Source organism: Hypomesus nipponensis, chromosome 1, assembly GCF_054491055.1.
Source record: "Hypomesus nipponensis isolate SF chromosome 1, ASM5449105v1, whole genome shotgun sequence".
Classification (NCBI taxonomy): Eukaryota; Metazoa; Chordata; class Actinopteri; order Osmeriformes; family Osmeridae; genus Hypomesus; species Hypomesus nipponensis.
This window is the reverse complement of record NC_140361.1, coordinates 4,769,437-4,795,211: the sequence shown is the minus strand read 5'-3', so window position 1 is coordinate 4,795,211 and position 25,775 is coordinate 4,769,437. Positions and strand designations below refer to the sequence as shown.

Below are 25,775 nucleotides of genomic sequence, written 5' to 3'. Positions count from 1 at the left end.
CTTACAAACACACATACATTATATTGTTTAGACTACATTGACATGTTTTAAGTAAACTGTCAAATTAAACACAACCTTCTGGAAACGTTAAAACTGCAACTGAAATTGTTCAGGTGATTAGAGGTCAAATTGTCATAGAGAGAAAATTTAGAGCAGTACCTCATGCAATATACTTTGTGTAAAGCTGTTGGACAGAGTTTGTGAATAGGAATGTATACTGTTCACTCGAGGTGACACACACACACCACTAGGGAGTTTCTCCGATGGTCAAACGGAAAGCAGCATACGAGTTCCTTAAACTTGCATTGCATTTTGGGAGTTGAGTTCTTTGTTGGCACCCTGCACTACTTGCCAAGATGGCGACGTCTTTAGGAGCGAACACCTACAACAGACAGAATTGGGAAGACGCGGTATGTATCACAACTGTTCAGGGATACTATATAGCTGAAAAGTAACTATAAGACAATTTGCTGAAATTACAGGTGGATTCAATTCCATCGACTGTTTAGCGGACGAGGAATTGAAGATATTCATATACGGTGCTAGGCTAATGCTAGTTAGCTTACCAACTAAGCGTATAGCAAGGTTGGTGTCGTGTTAAATAAATTACATATGTGCCTAAATAGCATACATTTGGCGTGTCAGTTCAAACAAAGATGAAACTGTTCCTAATTTATAACATACCAAATTATCCAAGCGGTTCTTTCCTTTCTGTTTTCCGCGCAGTGTGCTCATTCGCTAGCTAGATAGCACTAGGCTAGCTGCTTTAAAACGAGTGATCTGTCTCGAACGCATTAGCCAATGCTAGCTAGCTAGCGGTATTTTTTTGCTTTCCCCAGTATCTCCGTCCTGTTCCCAAATGAATCGTTTCCATTCAAAATTCGATGAACTCTGATTCGATGAACTGATTTCGTCAATGTACCTGTTATTGAAATCCAGCTATGCTGAGGACACGCAAATGTTTGGATGCGACTAATGTCTGCCTCCATTAGCAATACCAGGACTTTCTTAGTTAGTTGGCTTTTCTTCTCTGCCCATGTAGAACTACAGAAACTGAAACTACTCTTTAGTTTTGCCGTGTTTTGGGCCCTAGCGACTGATGACCAGTGATATTACAACTCTGTGTGTAGATGCTGTTTATAAGTTTGTAGACGCGCAATTGCGTTGTTTGATACATTCAAATCCTCCATTTCATTTGTCTCCTTCCAGGACTTCCCAATCCTGTGTCAGACATGTTTGGGAGATAACCCTTATGTCCGTATGGTGAGTATTCAACTCAGTTAGCTGTCCTATCAATGAAGGCCTGAAAATTGCATGTAAAAATGAACATCGATGAGTTCGAGTAGGACCCCAATGGTTCACATCAATGCTTGAAATTAATGCATTTGTTTCATTCACAGACTAAAGAGAAGTATGGAAAAGAATGCAAGGTATCATACTGTTCGGTTATCCCAATTAAAATTTTTATTTAAATTCAAAATTCAAAACTTTTCTTGTCTATCAAATTGTCACGGCAAAGATTGTGTGTGTCCCGTCTGTGTGGTAACAGTCAGCCTGTACCTGTTTCAGATCTGTGCCAGGCCTTTCACAGTGTTCCGCTGGTGTCCTGGCGTCCGCATGCGCTTCAAGAAGACAGAGGTGTGTCAGACATGCAGCAAGATGAAGAACGTGTGTCAGACCTGCCTTCTGGACCTGGAGTATGGTGAGCCTTTCTCCTTTCATTTCTCTGTCTCTCTCTCTGTCCGTCTCTGTCTCTCTCTCGGCCCCTCTCTCTCTCGGCCCCTCTCTGTCTCTCTCTCTGTCTCTCTTTCTGTCTCTCTGTCTCTCTTTCTCTCTCTGTCTCTCTCCCGGCCCCTCTGTCTCTCTCTGTCTCTCTCTCTGCGTGTCTCAGTCGTAGTGTGTCTCTGTGCTCTGCAGGCCTGCCGATCCAAGTCAGGGACACAGGGCTCTCTGTCAAGGATGACGTTCCCAAGTCTGACGTCAACAAAGAGTACTACACTCAGAACATGGAGAGAGAGGTATGCACAGCATTATGACTATGACCGAGCCATTCTCATATGCGTGTGTGTTCTAATTCTTACATTTAGTCATTTAGCAGACGCTCTTATCCAGAGCGAATTACAGTAAGTACAGGGACAAGTAGGGTGAAGTCCCTTTCCCAAGGACACAACGTCATTTGGCACGGCCGGGAATCGACAACCTTCTGGTTGGACCGGCAACCTTCTGATGAATAGCCCGATTCCCCAACCGCTCAGCCGTCTGACTCCCTTTGTGTGTGTTGCTGTCCCCCAGATAGCTAACTCAGATGGCACCCGGCCTGTGGGCTTGCTGGGAAAGGCCCCCAGCTCCAGTGACATGCTGTTGAAGCTGGCCAGGACCACACCCTACTACAAGAGGAACCGGCCACACATCTGCTCCTTCTGGGTGAAGGGCGAGTGTAAGAGAGGCGAGGAGTGCCCCTACAGGTGAGGAGGACTAAGGCCTGATGGACATGCGCGGTGGGACATGGGTCCTCTTGAATGTTGTCCATGAGACCATGAGTGGTTATACAGCTTATAGAAAAACTGATTTCCAATCACACTGAACTCAGCTGGGGGACGGAAGCATAATTGCAATGACCAGGAACTGGGACTTGGTGGTGCTGTTGCAAAAGGAATCATCTTCCTCACCCATACGGAACAGCAGCTGCTTGTGCTCTGCACTCAAGCTGCTTCTGTCATCTATGTTCTCATAACTACTCACTTATCGATTCTCTCTCTTTCTCCCCAGACACGAGAAGCCCACCGACCCAGACGACCCCCTGGCCGACCAGAACATCAAGGACCGTTACTATGGCATCAACGACCCGGTGGCAGACAAGCTGCTGAAGAGGGCGTCCACCATGCCTCGTCTGGACCCCCCAGAGGACAAGACCATCACCACCCTCTATGTGGGGGGTCTGGGAGATACCATCACAGACTCTGAGCTCAGGTAGGGGGGGGTCGCCTTGTCTACCAAATGGGCAAATAAACAAAGGCATTTTTTTTTGTAATTACTTATCTGATTAGTAAGATTTTTTGTATCTTAGGTCTTCCGATTTTTCTTGTGAAAATGTTGTCTTGTTTAACGTGTGTGTGTGTGCCTCAGGAACCACTTCTACCAGTTTGGGGAGATCCGGACCAGCACCATTGTCCAGAGGCAGCAGTGCGCCTTCGTCCAGTTCGCCACACGCCAGGCGGCTGAGATGGCCGCTGAGAAGTCCTTCAACAAGCTCATCATCAACGGCCGCAGGCTCACCGTCAAGTGGGGCAGGTGAGAGGTCGGGGGTCAGGATGTGACCTGGAAGGACTGTATGTAAATGCTGCAGTCTCAGTGAGAGCGCCCCCCCCCCCCCCCGGCAGGGCTGTTCATCCCTGGTGCTGGTGAGAGGGCCTGGCCCTGTAGCATCCCGCCACTACATGCATGTGTCGTCTGTCTGTCATTTCGCTCCCTGCAGGTCCCAGGCAGCCAGAGGGAAGGAGGCCATCAAGGACGGCGTCAGTGAGATGGGCACCAGACTGGACCCTGTGCCCGGATTACCTGGAGGTGTGTGTCTCTCTCTCTTTGAAGATCTGTATGCACACACATACAATGTGACTGTGTCTAATCTGACCCTCCTCCCTCCCCCCAGCACTGCCCCCACCTCCAGCCATGGATGAGGAGGCCCCCGCCAACTACTTCAACCTGGACCCTGGCTCCTCCCCTGGGGGGCTAAACATCTCTCTGCCCCCTCCCCCCGGCATCAACCCCCCTCCTCCAGGTACGCAGCCTATCCTGACTGTAGTGTCAGTGCCTTGTTTGGAATATCATTTTAAATGTAACCCCCTTCCCTCCTCCAGGGTTCGGCCCCCCGATGTTCCATCCCATGGGCCCCCCACCGCCGCCCCCCATGGGCCTTCGTCCCCCGGGACACATCCACTACCCTTCCCAGGATCCCCAGCGCATGGGCGCGCACGCTGCCCACGGCACCCGGCACAACGATTAGTTACCGTGACAACGTGTCATTAGGGGGTTGTGAGGCGACCTGTGTGTGGCGGAGCAAGGATGATGTCATGGGCCAGGGAGGCGGAGCTACAGCAGGGTTCCACGTTGAGAGATGTGCTGCTGGAGGTCTGGAGGCTTAGCTGTCACTCTGCCTGCAAGTCTGGTGCTTCGAGACCTGAGAGTTTGATCTCCACGACGACGCCCTGTTCTGTTGTCGTCCACGCATCACTGGCTGGCACACTTGCAGCAAAGGTTTCCCCACCTCCGGCGGCCATCTTCAGGTTAAAAATATTGGCTTCCAAAATGGCTTTCCAGAGTAGTCTGTCCTACTCACTCATTCTGACCGTACAACATAAGCCACACAGTCACAGGAAATTTAACTGTACCATTACTTTTCCCCTTTGAGTTATTTTCCCACCAAAAGATAATTTTTATGACCTTTTAAGAGCTTTTGTAAGGATCCGTGTATGTAAGAACCAGGGTTAGTGTAAAGCTTTGTGTAATGTAAGAATGAGACGCTGTTTCAGTGTGTGCAGAGTGGATCTCTACGAACGTTATGTATTTGCTTGGACTTTTTATACCATGTTAGTTAACCAACAGATGGCGATTTTCAGTTTATTTGTGAACTTTCTGCTCATGTTCTCCACTTATTCCATTAAATCTATCTCTTCATTTCAATATGCTTCCTCGTTTCCCCTCGCTCATTCGTCATGACGTCAGTTAGGGTTCACATCACACTGGCTCTCATTCAGAGAGGTGTTAAGGGGGACACAGTCAGACAGGTGGGAGGGAGACTCAGTCTGGTCTCAGTGCTGTGGACTACTTCCTCACACAGACACCCCCCCCACCCTCCCATCAACACACCGTCTCCTCATGGCTGTGACTGTAGGTGCGTTCGACATGGACTGACTTCATGCACGCTGCGGCTGACTTGAAACAGGGAATTCTGGTTAGACTTTTTGTCTGACTAGAGACGGCGCCAAGGTCACTGTGACGTCACCATCAAAGTACCGTGAGATCGATTCGAGAACTGCCAGCTGTGTAGCCGAGCACATTTTCTCAAGAGCAACTGCACGGGTTCTAATGACGACACAGCTATTTTGTGATTGGCCAGACTCGCACACAACAACTTTGACGCGTGTTTTGTCGTTATTCTGACACCTATTTCGCAAATGCTCAAATCCAGACCAAACTGTTTAATTAAATGAAAAATGTGTTGAAGAAAGGGTTTTAGTATGCATTTTCACTAACCAAAAGACTAAGTTTAATTATAAATGAAGTAAAGTAAGCAAACAGCACTTGATCGGCCATGATTGACGTCAACGCAGCAAACCACGAGAAGCTGGAATGTCCGACTTCACAGAGCCGTTTTCAACTCCTCCCCGACTGCAAGTGGCTAGTCTCGCCGGTCGTTACATGCAGCCCCAGTCCATGTTGAACGCACCTAGTCTCATGTTGGGAGGGGAGGGGGTCATCTGGGGTGGTGGGGAGGGGAGTGGCTCAGGGCTTCAGTCTCTCAGCCTGCAGGCTCACAAAGGTCACAGGCAGATACTAGGCGGCGGTGAAAGGTCATGGGTCAACATGGGGGCCATCACAAGTCGCTGGACTCGGGGGAGTACTGTCCTCCCCAGCCCCGGGGAGCCCTGTTGAAGTTGGGCCTCCTGATCAGGTGTTCCAGGGTCGCGCTGGGAAGATTCTGGTTCTCCGACGCCTCGAACCCAACCACAGGGTTAACTCTCCTGCTGGCCATGGGACCCCCGAACGGAATCGCAGCTCTGGCAGAGGAAGGGAGGGAGAGGATGGTTACTGAAGTGAGAGAATAAGACGTTTATAAGTATATCCAGCTTTGCATGACCCATTGGTATCAGGTGTGTGACACTCAGCTAGCCAGCGGTCACTCGATACCCCGTCGTGTTGACAGGACCCCTGACCTCATTAATCCTCATATCAGTGGGATCTCCCTTGGGATCTAAAGCCTAACAATATCATTTTAGTTACCGAGAGCCTTCATTAACTTCACAGTTGTGCATATGAGATTGGAACCTGATCTAGGCGTCTGGGACAGTGACAGGCAGAACAGGGCCAATAAGATGTTGCTGCAATAGCAATATGTCTGGGCTGTATGTAAAGTAATTAAATGTAGACGAATGCGTTAGTGACCTCAGACAGGGCCAAACAACCCCGTCTCCGTTCCAGAGATGTGCTGGATGAGATGACGTCAGCAGGTTGCTCGGAAGCCTAGTGCAAACCGATAGCAGCGTCTTAGTTAGTTTGACAGGTAGCTAATGAGGTTGTGTCACTGCCCAAGTTTAGCTTTTGTTTCTTAAGTTCCACATACATCATGACACCATAGAGCGAGGGCTACGGACAGACGATCTACTTTGTGCGTAACTCGTCTTGGAAGAGACTGAACGGAATGCAGACCCCCCCCTAGCGATCGTCTCTCAAGATACCGCGGGTTCAAATAGCTCTCTGACGCGCAGTCAGCGCCACGAGGTCTAACGAAATGGAAACATGAACATCTGCCAAAACCGGCGGGAAGGCTAATTCAAGAAATAGTTGTGATATTAATTTGATATCTAGGCTGGGTCGTCCACGTCTCTATTTGCACAACATAGACAATGTTGACCAGTGTCAAAATGTTCTTCTTGGTCACGATTGCGTTACTTGTATTGGTTTTACGTTCCGTTGCACGGTTTCGGAGAATACAACGTTTTTGTGCCAAAAAAGTGCCTTGGTGAATACTAGCTAGTAGGCTATGCCAGCCACTTCAGTGCTAGCCTATACGTCACAACGTCAAAAAAATATTGGTTCAACCTTCCAAAACATTTTGACAACTCATGAAGTGAAAGGAGATTAGAGAGGAGAACAAGAAGCCTAGAGAAGAATACAGTACAGTAGAGTCCTCATCAAGTACAGATAGATGTGAGTTTTCAGTTGCATGAATGTGTATTGAACGTTTCATATGTGAATGTGTGTTTGTGTAAGGACACAATTATGTCTGAATGATTTCCTCAATAGCCCCTCAATATCTGTTCAATTCACCGGGGTCAGTTTTGAATCTAAGAGCAAAACAGAGAACAGCTGGCTACTCCACGCAAGGCTCTAGACAGCCTTAATTCTTAAATAATAAGTATAGATTCTAATACAATGTATACAGAAATATCAGTTGTAAAAAAGAAAAGAAAAACGGACCTATCTGCAGGCCAGCACACCTCACAATTTCCAGACATTGTACCCTCTCTAGTTGTCATTTCCCTTTTCCAAGACAATTTGGAAGCGATTTATAGACACAAGCTGAAGTACTCAGGTAGTTGTTGTCTGGTACCTTGGCACAGAGTCGGAGGCCAGACTATATAGCACGTCAGGGTCTAGAGAAGAGGCCCCTTCCGTTCTTACCTGTTGAAGCAGCGGTAGTTGGCAGGTTGGAGCGTCTGGGGGGGCTGGGGCAGCTGAGCGCTGAGGGTGTCCAGCCTCTGTTGGTGTCCCCCTAGGGCTTCCCTCCAGGGGGAGCAGTAGGACTTGGGGATCACCGTCATGTTGAACTTCTCCCGGGGGATTTCCTTCAGGGGACCACCGTAGCCTGGAGGGCAGAGTGAGAATGCAGGCCCTCAACCCCAGGGAGCAGACGGGAAAGGAAGTCAGTCAAGTGAAAGGTATTCAGAGTAAGACTTACCCGGGGCAAGGATGTCTGGGGAGCCCTTCAGAGCCACAGTCTTCTGCAGAGTGGTGACCAGGCTGTGCTTTCCATGGATGGGGTACGTCTGGTTCTCCTTCCCAGGCTCAGGCTGGGGGGAGAACTGGGGAGGTTGGGACTCTTGAAACCCCTGGAGAGATTAGATCAGGATCAGATACTAAACTGTAATGTGCTTATTGGTGCCCCATCTAGGAGGTAACATGGATATTGGTGAAGGATTGGTGATTCAGGTTTACAGTATTGATGGTCAGATACTTTCGGCGTACTTTGACGTTTGCGTGTCTTACGTTGCTGCTGTATGTGTCGTTTAGGGTGTTCTCCAGGGTGAACATCTCCACCCTCTTCTGCCTCTCCTGGAACATGCGAGAGCCCCGATTGGAGGGCAGGTTCAGTTCCTCCATCATCAGATCCTTGGGAACACTGATCTTCTTCCCCAGGTTCAGTCTATCTGAAACAGAACAAACGCAAGTTCATACCTTCTGAGACAGAACACTGAGGTCCAGACCTTCTGAGAGAGAACACTGAGGTCCAGACCTTCTGAGACAGAACACTGATGTCCAGACCTTCTGAGACAGAACACTGAGGTCCAGACTTTCTGAGACAGAACACTGAGGTTCAGAAGGGGTTTGGGGTAAACTTTGGAGAGTAAAAGGAGAAGGCTGTGTTTGTTGTGGGCCAGAGTGGGTAACTGAGGAGGGTAAATATAAACACATGACTTCAGCGAGGAGCTGTAAAGAAGCCCCCTGCCTGCTTTAATGTGGAAGGGTATTCCAGGCATGTGCCAGCTGGTGGTTCTGGAGGGACAGGAGCTGCTGTCTGATGATGCCATGTGATGTGTCCTCTTGGGGTCACATTATGCTGAGTCCTGAGGTCAACTCTGGCTGGACTAGCGGAAAACACAAATCTGTGGAATGTCTCGAACAGAATGTTTGGCACGGCGAGGGCTCCCTCTCTCTCCCCCCCCCTCTCTCTCCCTGTCTCTGTCTCTCTTTCTCAGTTTCTCTTTCTCTCGTGATCTTTCTATCTGTAACTGTCCATATTTCAATGTCTCTCTCTCTCTCTCTCTCTCTCTCTCAGGTTTATATGGAAGGGACTAATAAAGGTGTGTTAAAACTCTAAAAGGCTCTCTCAGGTTGAGTCCCAGGTGTGTTCTGTGGTCCTCACCTCCCCGCACCTCCCTGCTCAAAGCCTGGGCCTGCTGCATCCTCTGCTTGGCCAGGTCATCACATCCAGACAACATATTCATCATCCTGCCTGCAGGCACAGGGAGAGGGGAACACTGCAGTAGGCTTACTGTACATAAGGAATCCAAATACGTTCAGCTCACAACAAACATATGAGCAGATCACAGATTTGAGATGGTGTCCTTGTAGCTGTGTGACTGGCAGATCTACAGTAGTCTCTGTGACTGGCAGATCTACAGCAGTATCAGACACATCAACGTCACATCATATTTATGTTCTTCAGATACTTTTCTGGGAAGTTGTCTGCACTGCAAAGACTAACCCTAACCAAAATAAATGCTAGCACACAGTTCCTCAGCCCGCAGCTCTCTACAGCTTCCCCACTCGACATCTTTTCCACCCTTATGCTGTTGTCAGCTTAGACATACCTGTCTGTCCTGTCTCCTGGAGATCTGGGTCTGGGTCAGGAGCACTGTGTGTGTGGTGTATCCTTTGGCTGTTATCCTCCTTTGCTGAGAGGGGACAGTGAGTAGACCCTGGTGCTTACCTCACTGGGTTATTTTAGCAGAAGGGGGGAGGGGAGATATCCTTAACCCTCCCCAGATAATAAAAATCTGATCCCCTTGGATTCTGTGTGTGCGTGTGTGCATGTGTGACAAGATGTTTGGCCTCTGTTTTCTGAGGGCTCAGTGTCACTGTCTGGACTGAGTCAGCAGCTGTGGTTTTCTGACCACGCACACACACACACATGCACGCACACACACACACATACGTTGAGATGGTATCAGCATGCCCGCCTGTTTTCTCACGCACTGCTACCAGAGTCCCAGCAGTCGGGATCAGCAGGATGAGGTCATTAGGTTGTGGGCGAAGTAACGGGTCAAGGTTCAAGGGTCATCTGTTCTATTTTGTCAGCGTGTGGGATGCTTGGCCGCTTACTCAGAGACCCAAACTGTTGTCAGGGCCTCCCGTGTTGTTCAGGATCTCCTTCTCAGCTCCCTCATGGTGGGCGTTTGGACTAACAATGGCGACCAGAGACATGCGCCATAGTCCATTCTGAGCTCTTGATTCTCTTTCCGGCCTGTCAGTTCTAAGTGTTTGTGTGTATTTCTTGAGTTAACCTTATTCTCTTGAGTTACTGTTAATGTAATGTGTGGACCTCTCTTCGATGCACCCATTAGTAGACAGGGTATTCTGAGAAAAGTAGAATGAGTCCATGACACTGCAATTAGATCTCTTTTGTCAGACACAACCCTGAAAATAAATAATCTATGGAGAACACTGGAGCTCTGACACAAGCGTCCATTATCCCTCCTTCCCTCCATCCCGGCAGAAGGACGTCATTGATCTTGTATTGATCTTCCCTGCAGTTCTTAATACTGGGGAACACACTGGCTTAGATGCTTGGGGTAGATAGTACGATTCACCAGCACAGTGAGTACAACCGTGTCAAGCCATCACAGAAAGAGCCCAGGATGTAGTTTATGATCACCACCCCCTCCAGAACCAGAACGTCTTTGACTGGTGTCAGCTGTGTGTGAAGCTGAGGGCCCCTGAGCAGACAGGTCGACTCGCTGCTGCAGGTGACAGGTGACAGCGGGACAATGGAGTCTGGGATGAGGAGGTGACAGGAGGTCCGGGGGAGGAGGCCGGCCGGCCGGGCGGGGACATCCCACACAGGAGCCCTGGTTTATAAGTGCCTGACTGGGAGATCTGCAGATGAAACGTCTGACTGGCTGGAGGTTCACCACGCACCTCTCAAACCAAGGTATTTAGGTCAGAGGAGACTTCACTCTCCAGTTAGACTTGTTGTTTGGTATGAGAAGGGAACTTTACTGCACAGCTTCATCACAAAACAGGATTTAAAGTGGTGAAGAAACAAACTTCAGAAACGAAAACGTTTATCTCTCAAAACGAATTAGCAATTATCTTCCACAACTCATCCATCCGTCGGCTCCACGTTGCGGGGAACACCGTCTCTGACACCCTGCGTCTGTGGGCTGTTGTGTTGCAGGCACCAGGGGGGGCTGAGAACCACCGCGTCGCTGCGTCTGCAGGCTGGGCTCAGGCCGTGTTGTGTCGGGCGGTCCAGGACAGGAGGCATGTACGGGCTGCTGTGTGAGAGTCTGCACGACTTCATCAAGGAGTCGTACGGAGACGATGTGTGGAAGCTGGTCCGAGAGAGGGCCGACGTCCGCCTGCACTCCTTCGTCACCCACCAGGTACTGTGGCTCTGGTGCTGCCGGGGCCAGAGTTAGGAGGAGGGAGGATTCAGTCCAATCTGGCAGCACAAGAATATCATTCGTTTGCTTACGTTTCTCTGTTGATTTGCGTGTTTGTGTGTGTTTTTATGTGTGTGTGTCTTGATGTCTTTGTGTGTGTGTTTGTGTGTGTTTCTGTGTGTGTGTAGGTGTACAGTGAGAGTGTGATCCCCCGTATTGCCAAGGCAGCCAGCGGGGTGACAGGGACGCCCTACAATGAGCTGATGAACTCCTGGGGCGTCTACTTCCTGGGGTTCGTAGGGAAGTACGGCTACGACAGGATCCTCAAGGTACTGGCACTGCTCTGATGAACCAAGCACAAATGGAAACCTCAGAACACACACAGCTGACAACACAACAATAGTGGCAGTACTTTTCATCATTTTATGTTCCGATTTGTTGTTTTGTTTGAAGATAACTGGAGAGAGTTAGCACAAGGTTTGGTGTTTGGCTTGTTTTCCAGGTGTTAGGCCGTCACGTGCGTGACTTTGTGAATGGCCTGGACAACCTGCATGAGTACCTGCGCTTCAGCTACCCCAAGGTCCAGCCACCAACCTTCTTCTGCCAAGAGGAGTCAGCTACCGGAGTCACTCTTCACTACAGGTCAGAGAGAGAGAGAGACAGAGAGAGAGAGAGAGAGAGAGAGAGAGAGAGAAACAGAGAGAGAGAGACAGAGTGAGAGAGAGAAACAGAGAGAGAGAGACAGAGAGGGAGACAGAGAGAGAGAGGAGGGGTGGGGGGTGCAAAGAGAGAGAAGTGACAGGTAGACCCGTGGATGAACCTATTCGATGAGAAAGCGAGAGAGAGGGAGAGAGACATAGGAGGCATTAGAGACAGGAAGTATGGCATAAGAGACAGGAAGTGCTCCCCTGTGTGTAGGAGCAAGAGGAAGGGCTACCTGCACTACGCCATGGGGCAGCTGCGGCAGATGGGGAAGCAGTTCTACGACACGGACATCCATGTGGAGGTGCTGTCCGAGCAGCTGGTCGGAGACTACTCTCACGTCACTATGAGGTACCCATGGCAACCTGGGCCACCAGGTTCAGCTGCCTGTCATGCTGTGTGATGCGGGTTGTGTTGTGGAACAAGTGGAGTCACTGTGGGATTGTTAAGATCCTGACGTTTTTTTTCTGAATGTTTCCCTCTTCTGTGCAGGCTGAACTTTGACAACTCAGCCTATCGCTACATCATGAAGGAGGATGAGGAGGAGCAGGAGATTCTACCAATCACAAGCGACTTCTTCTTCGAAGTCTTCCCCTTCAACATTGTCTTCAGACAGGTGTGTGTCGCTCATCACCTCGGCTCCTTCAGCTTAGTTGATCATGTGACCACAGGTGTCGAGTCATGATTGTCTGCCAGTCTTTCTCCCAGTCACTGTGGTTCCCTCCCGTGACAACCAGGACATGGTGGTCCATAACGTGGGTTCTGGCCTGGCCACTGTATTCCCTGACCTGGATGGGAAGAAGATTAACGATGCCTTCCTGCTGGCGCGACCTCTGGTGGAGTTCACCTGGAACAATGTGAGACCGTCTGTCTGGAGGGGAGGAGAGGATGGATGGATAAATGGATGGGTGCATGGCAAAGGAATGTTTGACGGTTGGCTCCATGAACGAATGAACCTAAAGAACGACTCTGTGTTGTTCCAGATCATCTCCCATCCCAACAACCTGTTTGAGATCATGTCCAAGGAGCCTGTGAAGAGGGAGAGGAACCTCCACAACCGAGTCCAGAGTAAGAGAACCCTCATTATAGTCCGCAGTAGAGAACCCGTATCAGGAACCAGAGTAAGGGTCTTCTGGATCAGATGATGGGAAGGCCTATCAACACCACGGTTGCCGAGGGTGACACTGCTCCTTGTTGCATCTCAGATTCCGACTACGAGACCGCCAACCGCACAGCCGATGTGGATGTGGAGCTCATGGCCTTCCAGTCCATCATTGGAGACGACTACAAAGGTCACGACCCCTCAGAATCACACACACACACACACACATAACACAAAGTGGTACTCAGACAGGGTCTGTCTTCTGATTGGCAGATGGTAACAGTGCCAACGCCATGGAGAGCTGGGGAGACGGCAGTCGGTGTCTGAAACTGAAGGGACAGATGAGATACATGCCTGAGTGGGAGTCCATCATCTTCCTGGGAACCCCTGTGTGAGGAACACACACACACACACCCATAACGGCATGGTGGGATTCATTTCTGCCTTGTATTTTCCAGAAACAATCTGATATGATCTGCTGTAATCCTGTGTGTGTGTGTGTGTGTGTGCGCGTGCAGCATGGAGAGTTTGAGTGCTATGTTTAAGACGGGCCTCTACATCAACGACCTGAGCATGCACGACTCCAGCAGAGACCTGGTGCTGGCTGGAACACAACAGTCTGAGGAGCTGAAGAGAGCCCTCATACAGGTGCTGTGTGTGTGTGTGTGTGTGTGTGTGTGAAAGAGAGAGATAGATAGAGAGAGAGAGAGAGAGAGAGAGAGAGAGAGAGAGAGAGAGATATAGAGGGTATGTGTGTACTCCTCCCATGCGTTCTCAACCAGGAAGTCAGAATAACCACCTCACCACTCACCACAGCTCTGTGCTGCCCCTTTGTGGCCGTGCAGGAGCAGAAGAAGTCCAGTAAGCTGGAGGAGAGCATGAAGATGCTGGACTACGAGATGAAGAAGACCGACGACCTTCTCTACAGGATGATCCCCAAACCCGTAGCCAAGAGACTGAGGAAGGGAGAGCCCGCTGTCAACACCTGTGAGGTGAGGAGGACCCCGAGCGTGTGTGTGTGACTGTGACTGCCACAAGTGGTCACCTTTTCCCAACTGTCTATAGGTGCAATTTCATAGTTGTGTATTAGAATGTGCAGCAGTCTAGTGCAGATCCGTCTGTCCTGGTGTTGGTTGTTCTCTGGGATGTTCTCTGATGCTGCCCCCCCTCCCCCCTCCCTCTCCCCAGGTGTTTCCAGACGTCACCATCTTATTCAGTGATGTGGTAGGCTTCACTCGTATCTGCAGCCACATCACCCCCATGCAGGTGGTGTCCATGCTCAACACCATGTACACACTCTTCGACACGCTCAGTGAAAAGCACAGGGTCTTCAAGGTGTGTGTCCGTCCGTGTGTGTGTGGGTGGGTGTGATTTTGTGGGTGTGAGTATTTGTGTGCCCTTGCGTGTGTTAGACCCAAGCATGTGTGTGTGAGCAGAGCCAGTTTGACCCCCCCCCTCACCCCCCTCACCCCCCTCACCCCCCTACCCCCCTCACCCAGGTGGAGACGATTGGTGATGCCTACATGGTGGTAGCTGGCGCACCAGAGAAGACCAAGTACCACGCCCACAACATCTGTGACATGGCCCTGGACATGGTCCGCTCCATAGACCACCTCAAAGACCCCTCCAACGGCAACAACATACAGATACGCGTGGGTGAGTGTGTGCGTCTGGCTCAGTGTGTGTGTGTGTGTGTGTGTGTGTGAGTGTGTGTGTGTGTGATCTATTGATCCGAGGCTGTGTTTCAGGGATCCACTCTGGAATGGTGGTGGCCGGCGTCGTCGGGCACAAGATGCCACGCTACGGTCTCCATGGCGACACGGTCCACACGGCTTCCGCTATGGAGAGCAACGGCAAGGTAGACATCGGACTAGATCCAATTGATCGATGAGAAAAAGGATAAAGGTAGAGGGCAGCAAGTGAAACAGAAAACACAGGAAGAGACACAAACTGAGACAGCTGTGACCTTCTCATGACCTCCGCAGGAGATGCACATCCAGCTGAGCAGTGCGACCTATGAGCACCTGAAGGGAAGTCACTTCATCTTCGAGAGGCGGGGCACCATCACCATTAAGGTCAGGGGGCCCAGCTGTTGCTCTGGCAACTGTGCCATCCTTGTGTCCATGACGACCGCAAATGTAAACATGAAATATCGGTAGAGGTCACTCGTGAGACAGGACAATCTGGGACAACAGCTCTGGAACAGAATTGCAAATGCAAATGTGTGTAGCTGTCAAAACAAATCCATCAATCACTGACAGATACATGTCTATAAACGTCTCCACACAAGAACATATACCATTTACAGATACATAGATATTAACCTCTCCACACAAATCTATATTTCACTCACAGATACACATGTATACGTCACACCATCCAAGCTTTCAGCTATACCAGCGAAACATAGTTGTGGTGTGAACAGTGTTGTTGTTGACTGACTGTAAAAGGAAGACTAACGTTAAGCATGCCTCTCTGCACATCCTCACTGCTGGGAATGCAATGTGTGCATGTAAGTGTGCACGTGAATGTGTGTGTGTAGGTGTGTGCGTGAATGTGTGTGTAGGTGTGTGCGTGTGCGTGTGGAATCTCACTTAAAACTTCAAATGTCCATCTAATCCCCAGGGGAATGTGGAGATTGAGACGTACTGGCTGAAGGGGAAGAGAGACAAGGATGGGAATGCGCAGGCTGCCTGCCCCCAGTTTGAGACCCAGACCATCAGCAAGGCCACCATCTCAGCCCCGGACACGGCAGGAGAACAGGAGGGACTGGTGAGGCTGCCCTGCACGCTGAGAGTGCACTGTATACTGTACACATACACTGCACACTGAGAGTATACTGTATACTGAACACATACACTGCACACTGAGAGTATACTGTATACTGAACACATACACTGCACACTGAGAGTATACAGTATACTGTACACATACACTGCACACTGAGAGTATACAGTATACTGTACACATACACTGCACACTGAGAGTGCACTGTATACTGAACACATACACTGCACACTGAGAGTATACTGTATACTGAACACATACACTGCACACTGAGAGTGCACAGTATACTGAACACATACACTGCACACTGAGAGTGCACTGTATACTGAACACATACACTGCACACTGAGAGTATACAGTATACTGAACACATACACTGCACACTGAGAGTAGGCACTGTATACTGAACACATACACTGCACACTGAGAGTATACAGTATACTGTACACATACACTGCACACTGAGAGTGCACTGTATACTGAACACATACACTGCACACTGAGAGTGCACTGTATACTGAACACATACACTGCACACTGACAGTAGGCACTGTGCAAGAATACTGCATATTAAGCAAATACACTGTATACTGACGGCCAAGTTGGATGAAGCCCTGCTCTCCTCTGGTGAAGGTGTTTCCTCTGGTTGCCCTGAAAGACGAGCACGACGCCAAGTCCCTCCAGGCTCACAGGATGAAGATGGAAGTCTCTGGCCATTCCCTGGAGGACTCCCTGGATGAGGAGCAGGTGGAGAACCTGCCAGGCAGCAAGGTAGACTGGGGTTAAGGTTCAGCAAGACAACTGGAATCGGGCGTTTCCTTCCCTAATGGTTGTTTGGAACAGGTGGAATGGGAGTCTTGATGAAACGACGATGTTCTATCTGTCCTCAACACCTCTCTCCTGTCCGTCTTTCTCTCTCCCCCACCTGTTTCTCTCCCCTTTCTCCCCCTTCCCCACCTCTCTCCCCCACCTCTTTCTCTCCCCTCTCTCCCTCCTCCAGTCTCACTATAAAAGTGCCCTCCAGGACAATGGCCTCCAAGACCCCCACATTGACCTGGAGTCTCCGGAGTTCGACGTGAGAGATTCCATCATGGCGTCTCCTGATGGCTCCTGCGATTCGCACAGCTCAGAGAAGAGCACCATGTGTTCCGTGTCATGAGGGAGAACATCCATACGTCCATATCCAACACATAGACTGTTATCTTAACCCCACCGATTATGATAAGGATTATTATTATTACTACGTTGTCTGTAATGCTAAGCTAAGGATGACGTTCATCACTGTGTTATCTATAATGCTAAGCTAAGGATACTGATTGTTATCACCGCTTTGTCTATAATGCCAAGCTAATGATAATCGTGTTGTTTTAAAGTTGTCTACAATTGTCTGGAATGCTAGGATAATGATAAGAATATTACTATAGTGCTTGAATAATTGAGTTTGTTGTATGTATATAGATTCACTCTTCACATCTCTGGCCTGGAATGCGATGCACTTTTATGCCTCTTTCTGTGGTAGAGATGGAGTTCATATTTGATCTTAGTCAATTTAGTTGTGAATCACAAAAGTGCTGCTGTTTCTGACCTCCTGTCCTGGCATAGTCCCCCCTCCCCTAGCCTCCCCCAGCCTCTCCCCTCCCCTAACCTCCCCCCAGCCTCCCCTATCCGGCTTCCGACCAGCCTACTCTCTCCCAAGGCTCCCCCCTCCTCCCTGCCTCTTCCCACCCCCATCCCAACCTCCAGCCTCCCCTCTCCTCCCAGCCTCCCCTCTCCTCCCAGCCTCCCCTCTCCTCCCAGCCTCCCCTCTCCTCCCAGTGTCCCCTCTCCTCCCAGCCTCCCCTCTCATCCCAGCCTCCCCTCTCCTCCCAGCCTCTCCTCCCAGCCTCCCCTCTCCTCCCAGCCTCCCCTCTCCTCCCAGCCTCCCCTCTCCTCCCAGCCTCCCCTCTCCTCCAGCCTCCCCTCTCCTCCCAGCCTCCCCTCTCCTGCCAGCCTCCCCTCTCCTCCCAGCCTCCCCTCTCCTCCCAGCCTCCTCTCTCCTCCCAGCCTCCCCTCTCCTCCCAGCCTCCCCTCTCCTCCCAGCCTCCCCTCTCCTCCCAGCCTCCCCTCTCCTCCCAGTCTCCCCTCTCCTCCCCTCTCCCCCAGCCCACTGAGCATGATCCTTGGAATAAACTGAGCTGACACACGTTCCTTCATGGTGTTGTTCTTCTTATTAGCACAAAAGCGTGACCATTCATGCATGAATGCTAATGGCATGGCATGCCAGTGCAGGCACAAACATACACACACGATGAGCTAAAAAACAAACAAGTCAAATCAGGTGTGTTCAACATGTGTTTAATGTGTAAATGCTGTGCGTGTTCATATGAAGCTAACAGAACAAGTTTACACAAGAGGCCTAAACAACCACAGGCAGGACAGTGTGTTGTTTGTGCCAACCATACATCATTTAAGTTTCCTCCTAATCATTTCCTTCTATCATTCTTGTGACAATAACAACAGCCCTGCAATCTCAAACACATGGAGCTCAAAATATGTGCTGCAAAAAGGGACTTTTCACACAGACGTCCCAGAACACAGTCATGTTTTGGGTGGCGTAGTCATGGTAACCCCAATGAAACTCAAAGAGATCTGAGGCGACGTGACAGACACGTCTCCGACTCCCGCGTCAGACAGCGTTGGCCACCGATTGGCCCTCTGAGGAACTGCACCCGTATGTGGCGTCCTCGCGGTCGAGGCTGCTGCGGCGGGCGGAGCCCGGGTCCTTGGGGGAAGGTTCCAGACTGCAGTGGAAGCAGAACGCGTAGAAGAAGGCGACCAGCAGCAGGAAGCATACCACGCAGAAGATGATGACGATGACGATGGTGTGCACCTGCAGGTGTTCCGTCTCCCAGGGGACGAGGGTAGGGGCGGGGCTGGAGGGCGGGGTCAGGGTGAGGTTGGAGATAAGTCTGAGGTCATAGGTCATGGAGGTGGAACCCGGGGGACCGGTGGGGGTGGGGAGGACGTGGGTCATGGCGGGGAGGTCGTACCGTGTTCCAGAACCCAGCAGAAAGACAGGCTACAATACGGATAGGTAGAAATACGGAGAGAGATTTTTACAAACAAGATTATTAAGTCAAGTTTTGTTGTTGAGGTTCTACAGAGAGCAATAGACAGAGAGACAGAAGATTAATTCAGCAATACCAATCCACACTTAATCACAAACTAAACTCCAGTTACCCATCCACAACCTGCCCATCATAAAACACAAGGCAGTAGAGATTGAAAGAAACCTGCTTTACACAAAAGTTCATTAAGCAGATTCACCCACCTCTCAGCTGTGCAACTCAACTTTCACTAATGAAGAGATGATAAATCAAAGGCACCCAATGTCACTGTGTGACACAAAGGCACCAATCAATGTCACTGTGTGTGTTCTTACTCCCAGTCCTCCTCTGTGTTCTCATGCAGGCGCAGGTCCCTCTACTCTGGCAGGAGATGAAGCAGCACGAAGGAAGGGAAAAGAAAAAGAAGATGAGGTTTGGAGGGAGGGAAAGAGGGAGGGAGAGAGAAATGGAGGGAGGGAGGGAGAGAGGGAGGGAGGGGGAGGGTAAATCAAAGAGGCGAAGGAAGAGCCTCTGTCTACCAGTGGATTGTTACCATGACAACCCTGTCGGGGGGGGGGGGGTAGCCAGCACGTGTGTGACATCATCACAAGGTCATCAAAACAGGATAGAAAAACACTAGACTGTATTTCATGATTGTTACCTTTTATTTATCATCTATGAGAACTTCATTTTGATTTGTAATATTTACCAATCAAATCCAATCATTGGCATGAGAGAGACAGATGGGTAGGTACTTACCTAGTAGTACACACGGAGCACTGGGATTGTGTACAAAGGAGAGTTCAGAATACAGACAACACTACTGCCATCTGGTGGCAAACTACTGTTTAATACCTCATGACCTCATAGAGACCAATTATGACTTCATGCAGAGATTACTCATAATCAGTTTAGCAACCAACTCAATGGAGTTGCTATGGAAATCCCTACAGGTGTTCTGACAATTTGTAAATGTTTCTCTCCATTGTAACTGAGCAGCCCTGTCGAATACCAGGATCAGTTTTGTAGGTCTACCTTGCCAACACAACCATCCTTCAGTTCACAAAAGTGTTGACAGTGGCTGTTGGTGGTGGAGCTTGGAGAGTTCTAATCCCAGCCTGGCAGTTCCTGCTGACCTGCCCATCTGGATCAGAGCTGAGCAGGACAAGATGGGAGACTGGAGGGACTACATCGCCGCCATCTTGACGGACAATCGTGTGGAGGATGTCGCCATTGTGGGCCTCCACGACAACCGGGCGGTGTGGGCCTCCAAGCCTGGGGGTTTCCTGGCGGCCATCTGCCCAGAGGAGGTGGAGTTGGTTGTGGGGAGGGACAGAGGGAGCATCTTGCTGACAGGGGTGACGGTTGGGGGGCGCAGGGCCGCGGTGATCAGAGATCACATGATAGGCCCAGAGGATGAGCTCAGATTCATGGACCTCAGAACCAAAGGCAGCGAGGGATTGGCCCTCACGGTTGTCCAGACGACCAAGACGTTGGTGTTTGTGCTGGGCAAGCGAGGGGTGCATGCTGGGACTGTCAACAAGAAGGGGTGGGACATCGCCACATATCTTCGAAGGAAGGGGGTTTGAAACATCGTCTCACAATAAACACTCAGGAAGGCAACAATACTGTGGTGTGTGTGTGTGTGTGTGTGTGTGTGTGTGTGTGTGTGGGGGGGGGGAGGTATAAAATCAAACAGATGCCAAAGCAGATGTGACTAAATGCTTTTAATGTCAAAAAACTGAAACACACCAAACATTTGAACAGTCATCCTTCAACACTTTAACATACATCCTTCAAGCACTGTTTAGGCTGGTACACAGGACAGACTGGGGCAGCTTATATGATGCAGCAACACCATGACTCACTGCTCTAATCACAAAGGACTCCACATATAGGGCAGAGACATGAAGATCATACGACATCAACTAGTCAATTGATTAAAGCAAATTAATTCTAAGTCATATAGAGAGGATTTCATTTGATAATATTCAGACATGATATATGTATTTATTTAAAAAAAATGGTTATTCAGATTAGGGTCTGATTTTCCTCTGTCGTCGGTACAGCTTTTCATGTTGTCAGGGTTGACTCCAGCTACTGAGAAATGTTCTCTGAGTCCCTCACACACTCTCTCTCTCACACACAACTACACACACTCTCACAAACACACACGCACACACACACACACTGCAGTAATAAAACATGACCCGACAGTGTAAAAATAAAGGTGTCTTTGTCTCTCTCCCAGCAGAGGAAGGTGTGGAGGTCTGGTCACTCACTTCTTCTTATTTACAATGTTGTTGCAGATCCAGTTCATGCCATCCTGTGGATACACAGACTGGTCAGTAGGGAAGACCCAACAGGCTAGACCTGCCCCTGGTGATCCAGGATGTAAACTGTACTGGGCTACACCTGACTGTACTAGTCTATAGACCTGACTGCACTAGTCTATAGACCTGACTGCACTAGTCTATAGACCTGACAGTACTGGACTAAACTCAACTGTGGGGCTATGGTATGTGAGCTGTACTGGGCTAGACTGACAGCAGTGTTGTACTCGTGGGTCTAACACGTGTTTGTCTCCTGACCTGGACGCCCTCCCCGGAGACTGCGGAGCAGGCCTGGATCTGCCACTGGCGGTCCCGGTACGTGTGCAGGTTGAGCCCCTCGGCTATCTCACTAGCTGGGGAGGCGGTGGCCAGATCCTGCTTGTTGGCAAAGATCAGGACTGGAACTCCCTTCAGGTTCTCCTCCTCAATCAGATCTGACAGCTCCTACACACACACACACACACACACACACAAACATACACAATGCATGCAGACAAGCAGACAGACACCACCAAGGTAGAGCGCGGTCAGTTTTGATTGGTCAAGTCATCAGCAACACTGACGCAGCTGAAATCGTGCCCATATCCTCACCAATCCCGTCTCCTCAAACCTCTTCTTATCAGCGCTGTCTATGACGTAGATCTGGAAGAACACAAACACACATGCTGGTAAACATCTACATCATCCCCAAGCAACTAGGTTCCTGGTAAAAGTTAAACCTAACCCACCAGCAGAGCGGTGGATACTAAGATGGCTGACTCCCGATGGATCCACAGTATGACTATCTCACCAGTAGGTCTGTGTTGTCCAGGTATTTCTTCCAGAAGGGTCTGATTTTCCTCTGACCTCCAATATCCCACACATTTAACTTCATGCCATTGGATGCCACACTCTTAATGTTGAAGCCCTTAGGACACAAACACACACACACACACTATATATATACACACATATACACACACATATATGCAGTAAATGTACACACACACGTTTCTCTCCATGAGCTCCAGGCAACACACTACCTCTCCCTGACACCAGAGGGCGATGTTAGCTCAGGTGAATGAGATCAGTGCTGTGCTGTCCTGACTACAGTGAACTTGAGATCAAGCTTTTTCAGGAGAACAGACGTATCAGGTTAAACAGAGGTAGGTTGTGTAATAATATTATCCTGCAGGCTGTCCTCCTCCATCCTCCCAACCCACTGCTTCCTGAGATCATGGAAGGATAAAGAGCAACAGAGAGCAGCAGAGAGAGAGAGAGAGAGAGAGAGAGAGAGAGAAAGAGAGAGAGAGAGAGAGAGAGAGAGAGAGAGAGAGAGATAGAGAGAGAGAGAGAGAGAGAGAGAGAGAGAGAGAGAGAGAGAGAGAGAGAGAGATAGAGAGAGAGAGAGAGAGAGAGAGAGAGAGATTTTCGACAGGTTGCGTCTCACCTGGGTGGGTGTGATGGTGTTGACGTCCTCCGATGCCAGGCTCTTCAGCAGGGTGGTCTTGCCAGCGTTGTCCAGCCCCAGCAGTACTATCCTCAGCTCCTGCTCTGTGGTGCCCTTTAGCTTCTGGATCACTGAGAGCAAGCCCTGCAACACAGCATGACCATCACACTCTGAACAAGTCCTGCAACACAGCTAAACATCACACTCTGAACAAGCCCTGCAACACAGCTAAACATCACACTCTGAACAAGTCCTGCAACACAGCTAAACATCACACTCTGAACAAGCCCTGCAACACAGCATGACCATCACACTCTAAACAAGTCCTGCAACACAGCTAAACATCACACTCTGAACAAGCCCTGCAACACAGCTAAACATCACACTCTGAACAAGTCCTGCAACACAGCTAAACATCACACTCTGAACAAGCCCTGCAACACAGCATGACCATCACACTCTAAACAAGCCCTGCAACACAGCTAAACATCACACTCTGAACAAGTCCTGCAACACAGCTAAACATCAAACTCTGAACAAGCCCTGCAACACAGCTAAACATCACACTGTGAACAAGCCCTGCAACACAGCATGACCATCACACTCTAAACAAGCCCTGCAACACAGCTAAACATCACACTCTGAACAAGTCCTGCAACACAGCTAAACATCACACTCTGAACAAGCCCTGCAACACAGCTAAACATCACACTCTAAACAAGCCCTGCAACACAGCTAAACATCACACTCTGAACAAGTCCTGCAACACAGCTAAACATCACACTGTGAACAAGTCCTGCAACACAGCTAAACATCACACTGTGAACAAGTCCTGCAACACAGCTAAACATCACACTCTGAACAAGTCCTGCAACACAGCTAAACATCACACTGTGAACAAGTCCTGCAACACAGCTAACCATCACACTCTGAACAAGCACACTCAGGGCAAGCATAGTGATATGCAGTTGTTCTGTATACACAAAGCTTGTGTCTCAGTGAGGTCAAAAGGTCGCTCCGTAGGCCCCTGGAAGGACACATATAGATCTGGGAATTCACTCTGTGCAACCACTGGGGAGCGAGGAAGCAGATAATTGTCTCCAAACTCAGTTATGACTGCTTCACCTGTGTGCCATTTCCCCTATGCATTATTCAGAATGTGTACTGTTTAAGGGCATGTTTTGGTGGTTACTATATCTGTACTGTCCAGCTCATGTATATAATGGCCATCTGAGAGACATGTTTTTCACTCATGCCAACCACTCTGCCTGATGTGATTACGTGATCCAAGCAGCTCGATTTAATAAATAAAGTGAACTCTTTCATTTGGGTGTCTTCCTTGGCCTATATTCTGACAGTAAAATTCATCTAACACATAGTCTCACTCTCACACACATCATAACATGTTGGAACACACTAACTCTGGACCAGTGTGGTCACACACACACACTTGGGACAGACATGGTCGTCATAGGAACACCAGTCATGCACAACTCAGTCCTCTACAATGTCTGTTAAGCTTTAGAACTGCTCTCTGTTAACAACAATTACAGACCAAGAGCATCTGTCATAAATTAACAGCTTTGATATCTATGAATACTAACTTTTCGTAATATTGCTGTCAACCCTCCCCTCCCAATCCTAAGGTCATAACCCTAGCCCGACTCCTTCAAACCCTTACCCTCCCATCCCATCCCATCCCTCCTCACCCCCTCCCAACCTTCACCCTCCTCCTAACCCTCCTATCTCTATCTACATCTCATCTTGCTCAGAATCTTTGTTAGCACGTTAGCATGTTAGCACGTTACCATGCATGTCTTCATCATCTTGACAGCATAATTAGCAAATATTTCCAGGAGTGTGAACATTTTGCAATGAACAACATCCAATAGGCAGAAGCCAAAATCCACAAAAGTAGTCAATATATTTACAGATACTTGTGCTGTACTGGTAGATATAACCAGTCAGACTCCACTAAGGTTCAGGGTAACTTAAACACGTGCCTACTGCCATGCCAGTGTAGTTATTGTATGTCATATAACACTGAGTAAGAACCGACTTAATGACAAGGAATAGGCATGCACTGGCATAAAAACCCAGGATTCCTCCTGTGTCTCAGCCCAGAATGGGGAAATGGTCTGCTTACCACATCATTTGCATCATGCCTCTGACAACAGAGGAAGTAGGAAGTTCATATATTATATATTATCATATATTCATATATATGACAGGCACTTTTTTCCTTGACACAGAATGAAAGCCTCCTCTTTATTCCAGGAACATCCTAACATGAAGACAAACTAAAGTGACATTTGCAGTAAACTACTGAACTGTACAGTATTTTCTGGTTCACAGACCACAGACATTCAGTTTCAGCTGGGAAGAGTTTCCTCTGTAACCCTTGATGAACGCACCTGCTGAGGAATGAGCCCACAACGGCTTTCAACAGGTGACAGCAAGCAGACTCTCTATTGTGTCTCCACTTCTTCTCCCTCTCCCTCTCTCTCGCTCTCTCCTTCTCCCTCCTCTCTCTCTCTCTCTCTCTCTCTCTCTCTCTCTCTCTCCCTCTCTCTCGCTCTCTCCTTCTCCCTCCTCTCTCTCTCTCTCTCTCTCTCTCTCTCTCTCTCTCTCCCTCTTTCTCTCGCTCTCCCTCCCTCTCTCGTTTCTCTCCTTCTCCCTCTCTCTCTCTCTTTCCCTCTCCACCCACCTCCCTACTCTCCCCCTCTGTCTGTAAGACTTAAGCTGTCGCTTCATTTAGAAAAGCACTAGGGTTTATTTTGGCCTCATTCATGTAATGGCTTACTAATTAATGTGATTAGTCAAATGGAGGCTGGAACAGACAACCACGTTTACTGACAAAGAATCTCCCCCCTCCGCCGCCCCCCCGCCCACACAAACACACATCCAAAAAGCATAAACCAATCAATATTAACACTATGGGACCTCCATTGACCGGACATAAAGGAAGCAGCTTTATCTAGGCTTCAATTGTCAGCCGTTAGATTCAGATGGAAATCTGTCATTTCCACTAGCCAAGAGAGTCCTGACTCCATGTGGATGAATGAGAGAAAATTTAGATTTTCAGAAACTGAACAGCCCGAGCAGAACAGCACGACCCCTCTCCCAGACAGACCACCTACCTTCTGAGCTTCTCCCATGGCTGTGTGTGTTGTGTTGCGATGCTCAAGGCTGCAGCTACATTCTCTGGTAAACCCAGCCGGTACACTGACA

The 25,775-nt window shown here is 49.3% G+C and overlaps 6 protein-coding genes across 7 annotated transcripts; 3 read left to right on the top strand and 3 right to left on the bottom strand.

Annotated features, from left to right (window-relative positions):
- The first annotated feature begins 311 nt into the window (after nucleotides 1–311).
- On the top strand, nucleotides 312–4,680 carry rbm22 (RNA binding motif protein 22). The gene is made up of 11 exons (XM_084705706.1): nucleotides 312–410; nucleotides 1,210–1,263; nucleotides 1,401–1,430; nucleotides 1,570–1,702; nucleotides 1,918–2,018; nucleotides 2,293–2,465; nucleotides 2,770–2,970; nucleotides 3,127–3,291; nucleotides 3,476–3,564; nucleotides 3,650–3,778; nucleotides 3,858–4,680. Exons 1-11 carry the CDS (start codon nucleotides 357–359, stop codon nucleotides 4,001–4,003), a joined length of 1,275 nt encoding a protein of 424 aa, XP_084561832.1. The 5' UTR covers nucleotides 312–356; the 3' UTR covers nucleotides 4,004–4,680.
- Nucleotides 4,604–9,458, bottom strand: myoz3a (myozenin 3a). 2 transcript variants are annotated; one of them, XM_084705893.1, is made up of 6 exons: nucleotides 9,312–9,458; nucleotides 8,864–8,953; nucleotides 7,987–8,147; nucleotides 7,679–7,829; nucleotides 7,402–7,585; nucleotides 4,604–5,777 (listed from the first exon to the last, which is right to left on the bottom strand). In XM_084705893.1, exons 2-6 carry the CDS (start codon nucleotides 8,946–8,948, stop codon nucleotides 5,594–5,596), a joined length of 765 nt encoding a protein of 254 aa, XP_084562019.1. In that variant the 5' UTR covers nucleotides 8,949–8,953; nucleotides 9,312–9,458; the 3' UTR covers nucleotides 4,604–5,593. The 2 variants fall into 2 exon arrangements, with proteins under 2 accessions (XP_084562019.1, XP_084561939.1); XM_084705813.1 differs by lacking the exons at nucleotides 8,864–8,953; nucleotides 9,312–9,458 and adding an exon at nucleotides 8,234–8,543.
- Nucleotides 6,792–17,305, top strand: LOC146302133 (soluble guanylate cyclase 88E-like). The gene is made up of 20 exons (XM_084705599.1): nucleotides 6,792–6,927; nucleotides 10,467–10,651; nucleotides 10,898–11,105; nucleotides 11,294–11,434; nucleotides 11,608–11,747; nucleotides 12,024–12,158; nucleotides 12,300–12,423; nucleotides 12,545–12,664; nucleotides 12,791–12,875; nucleotides 13,013–13,099; nucleotides 13,183–13,300; nucleotides 13,428–13,557; nucleotides 13,755–13,901; nucleotides 14,098–14,244; nucleotides 14,409–14,565; nucleotides 14,658–14,767; nucleotides 14,895–14,984; nucleotides 15,535–15,681; nucleotides 16,330–16,467; nucleotides 16,697–17,305. Exons 3-20 carry the CDS (start codon nucleotides 10,986–10,988, stop codon nucleotides 16,853–16,855), a joined length of 2,295 nt encoding a protein of 764 aa, XP_084561725.1. The 5' UTR covers nucleotides 6,792–6,927; nucleotides 10,467–10,651; nucleotides 10,898–10,985; the 3' UTR covers nucleotides 16,856–17,305.
- A 726-nt stretch (nucleotides 17,306–18,031) lies between these two features.
- Nucleotides 18,032–19,637, bottom strand: LOC146302132 (uncharacterized). Its single transcript, XM_084698981.1, has 3 exons — nucleotides 19,542–19,637; nucleotides 19,007–19,163; nucleotides 18,032–18,754 (listed from the first exon to the last, which is right to left on the bottom strand). The coding sequence occupies exon 3, from the start codon at nucleotides 18,707–18,709 to the stop codon at nucleotides 18,362–18,364; it is 348 nt and encodes a 115-aa protein (XP_084555107.1). The 5' UTR covers nucleotides 18,710–18,754; nucleotides 19,007–19,163; nucleotides 19,542–19,637; the 3' UTR covers nucleotides 18,032–18,361.
- On the top strand, nucleotides 19,424–20,395 carry LOC146302131 (profilin-3-like). The gene is made up of 2 exons (XM_084698979.1): nucleotides 19,424–19,529; nucleotides 19,782–20,395. The coding sequence occupies exons 1-2, from the start codon at nucleotides 19,526–19,528 to the stop codon at nucleotides 20,369–20,371; spliced, it is 594 nt and encodes a 197-aa protein (XP_084555105.1). The 5' UTR covers nucleotides 19,424–19,525; the 3' UTR covers nucleotides 20,372–20,395.
- A 665-nt stretch (nucleotides 20,396–21,060) lies between these two features.
- LOC146302130 (ADP-ribosylation factor-like protein 3) lies at nucleotides 21,061–25,702 on the bottom strand. Its single transcript, XM_084698978.1, has 6 exons — nucleotides 25,685–25,702; nucleotides 22,545–22,688; nucleotides 21,906–22,022; nucleotides 21,707–21,757; nucleotides 21,374–21,559; nucleotides 21,061–21,108 (listed from the first exon to the last, which is right to left on the bottom strand). The coding sequence occupies exons 1-6, from the start codon at nucleotides 25,700–25,702 to the stop codon at nucleotides 21,061–21,063; spliced, it is 564 nt and encodes a 187-aa protein (XP_084555104.1).
- Nucleotides 25,703–25,775: the final 73 nt, after the last annotated feature.

Coding starts and splice junctions, on each gene's coding strand:
- rbm22 (XM_084705706.1), top strand. CDS start 357: ATGGCGACGTCTTTAGGAGCGAACACCTACAACAGACAGAATTGGGAA. Junction 2,466..2,769: donor GGCGAGGAGTGCCCCTACAG/GTGAGGAGGACT, acceptor CTTTCTCCCCAG/ACACGAGAAGCCCACCGACC. Junction 3,292..3,475: donor CTCACCGTCAAGTGGGGCAG/GTGAGAGGTCGG, acceptor CGCTCCCTGCAG/GTCCCAGGCAGCCAGAGGGA.
- myoz3a (XM_084705813.1), bottom strand. CDS start 8,528: ATGGCATCATCAGACAGCAGCTCCTGTCCCTCCAGAACCACCAGCTGG. Junction 7,586..7,678: donor CCCAGACATCCTTGCCCCGG/GTAAGTCTTACT, acceptor TCTGCCCTCCAG/GCTACGGTGGTCCCCTGAAG. Junction 5,778..7,401: donor AACTACCGCTGCTTCAACAG/GTAAGAACGGAA, acceptor TTCCTCTGCCAG/AGCTGCGATTCCGTTCGGGG.
- LOC146302133 (XM_084705599.1), top strand. CDS start 10,986: ATGTACGGGCTGCTGTGTGAGAGTCTGCACGACTTCATCAAGGAGTCG. Junction 13,558..13,754: donor TGAAGAGAGCCCTCATACAG/GTGCTGTGTGTG, acceptor GTGGCCGTGCAG/GAGCAGAAGAAGTCCAGTAA. Junction 14,245..14,408: donor AAAAGCACAGGGTCTTCAAG/GTGTGTGTCCGT, acceptor CCCCTCACCCAG/GTGGAGACGATTGGTGATGC.
- LOC146302132 (XM_084698981.1), bottom strand. CDS start 18,709: ATGACCCACGTCCTCCCCACCCCCACCGGTCCCCCGGGTTCCACCTCC.
- LOC146302130 (XM_084698978.1), bottom strand. Junction 21,758..21,905: donor TGGACAACACAGACCTACTG/GTGAGATAGTCA, acceptor GTGTTCTTCCAG/ATCTACGTCATAGACAGCGC. Junction 21,560..21,706: donor GGTTTGAGGAGACGGGATTG/GTGAGGATATGG, acceptor GTGTGTGTGTAG/GAGCTGTCAGATCTGATTGA.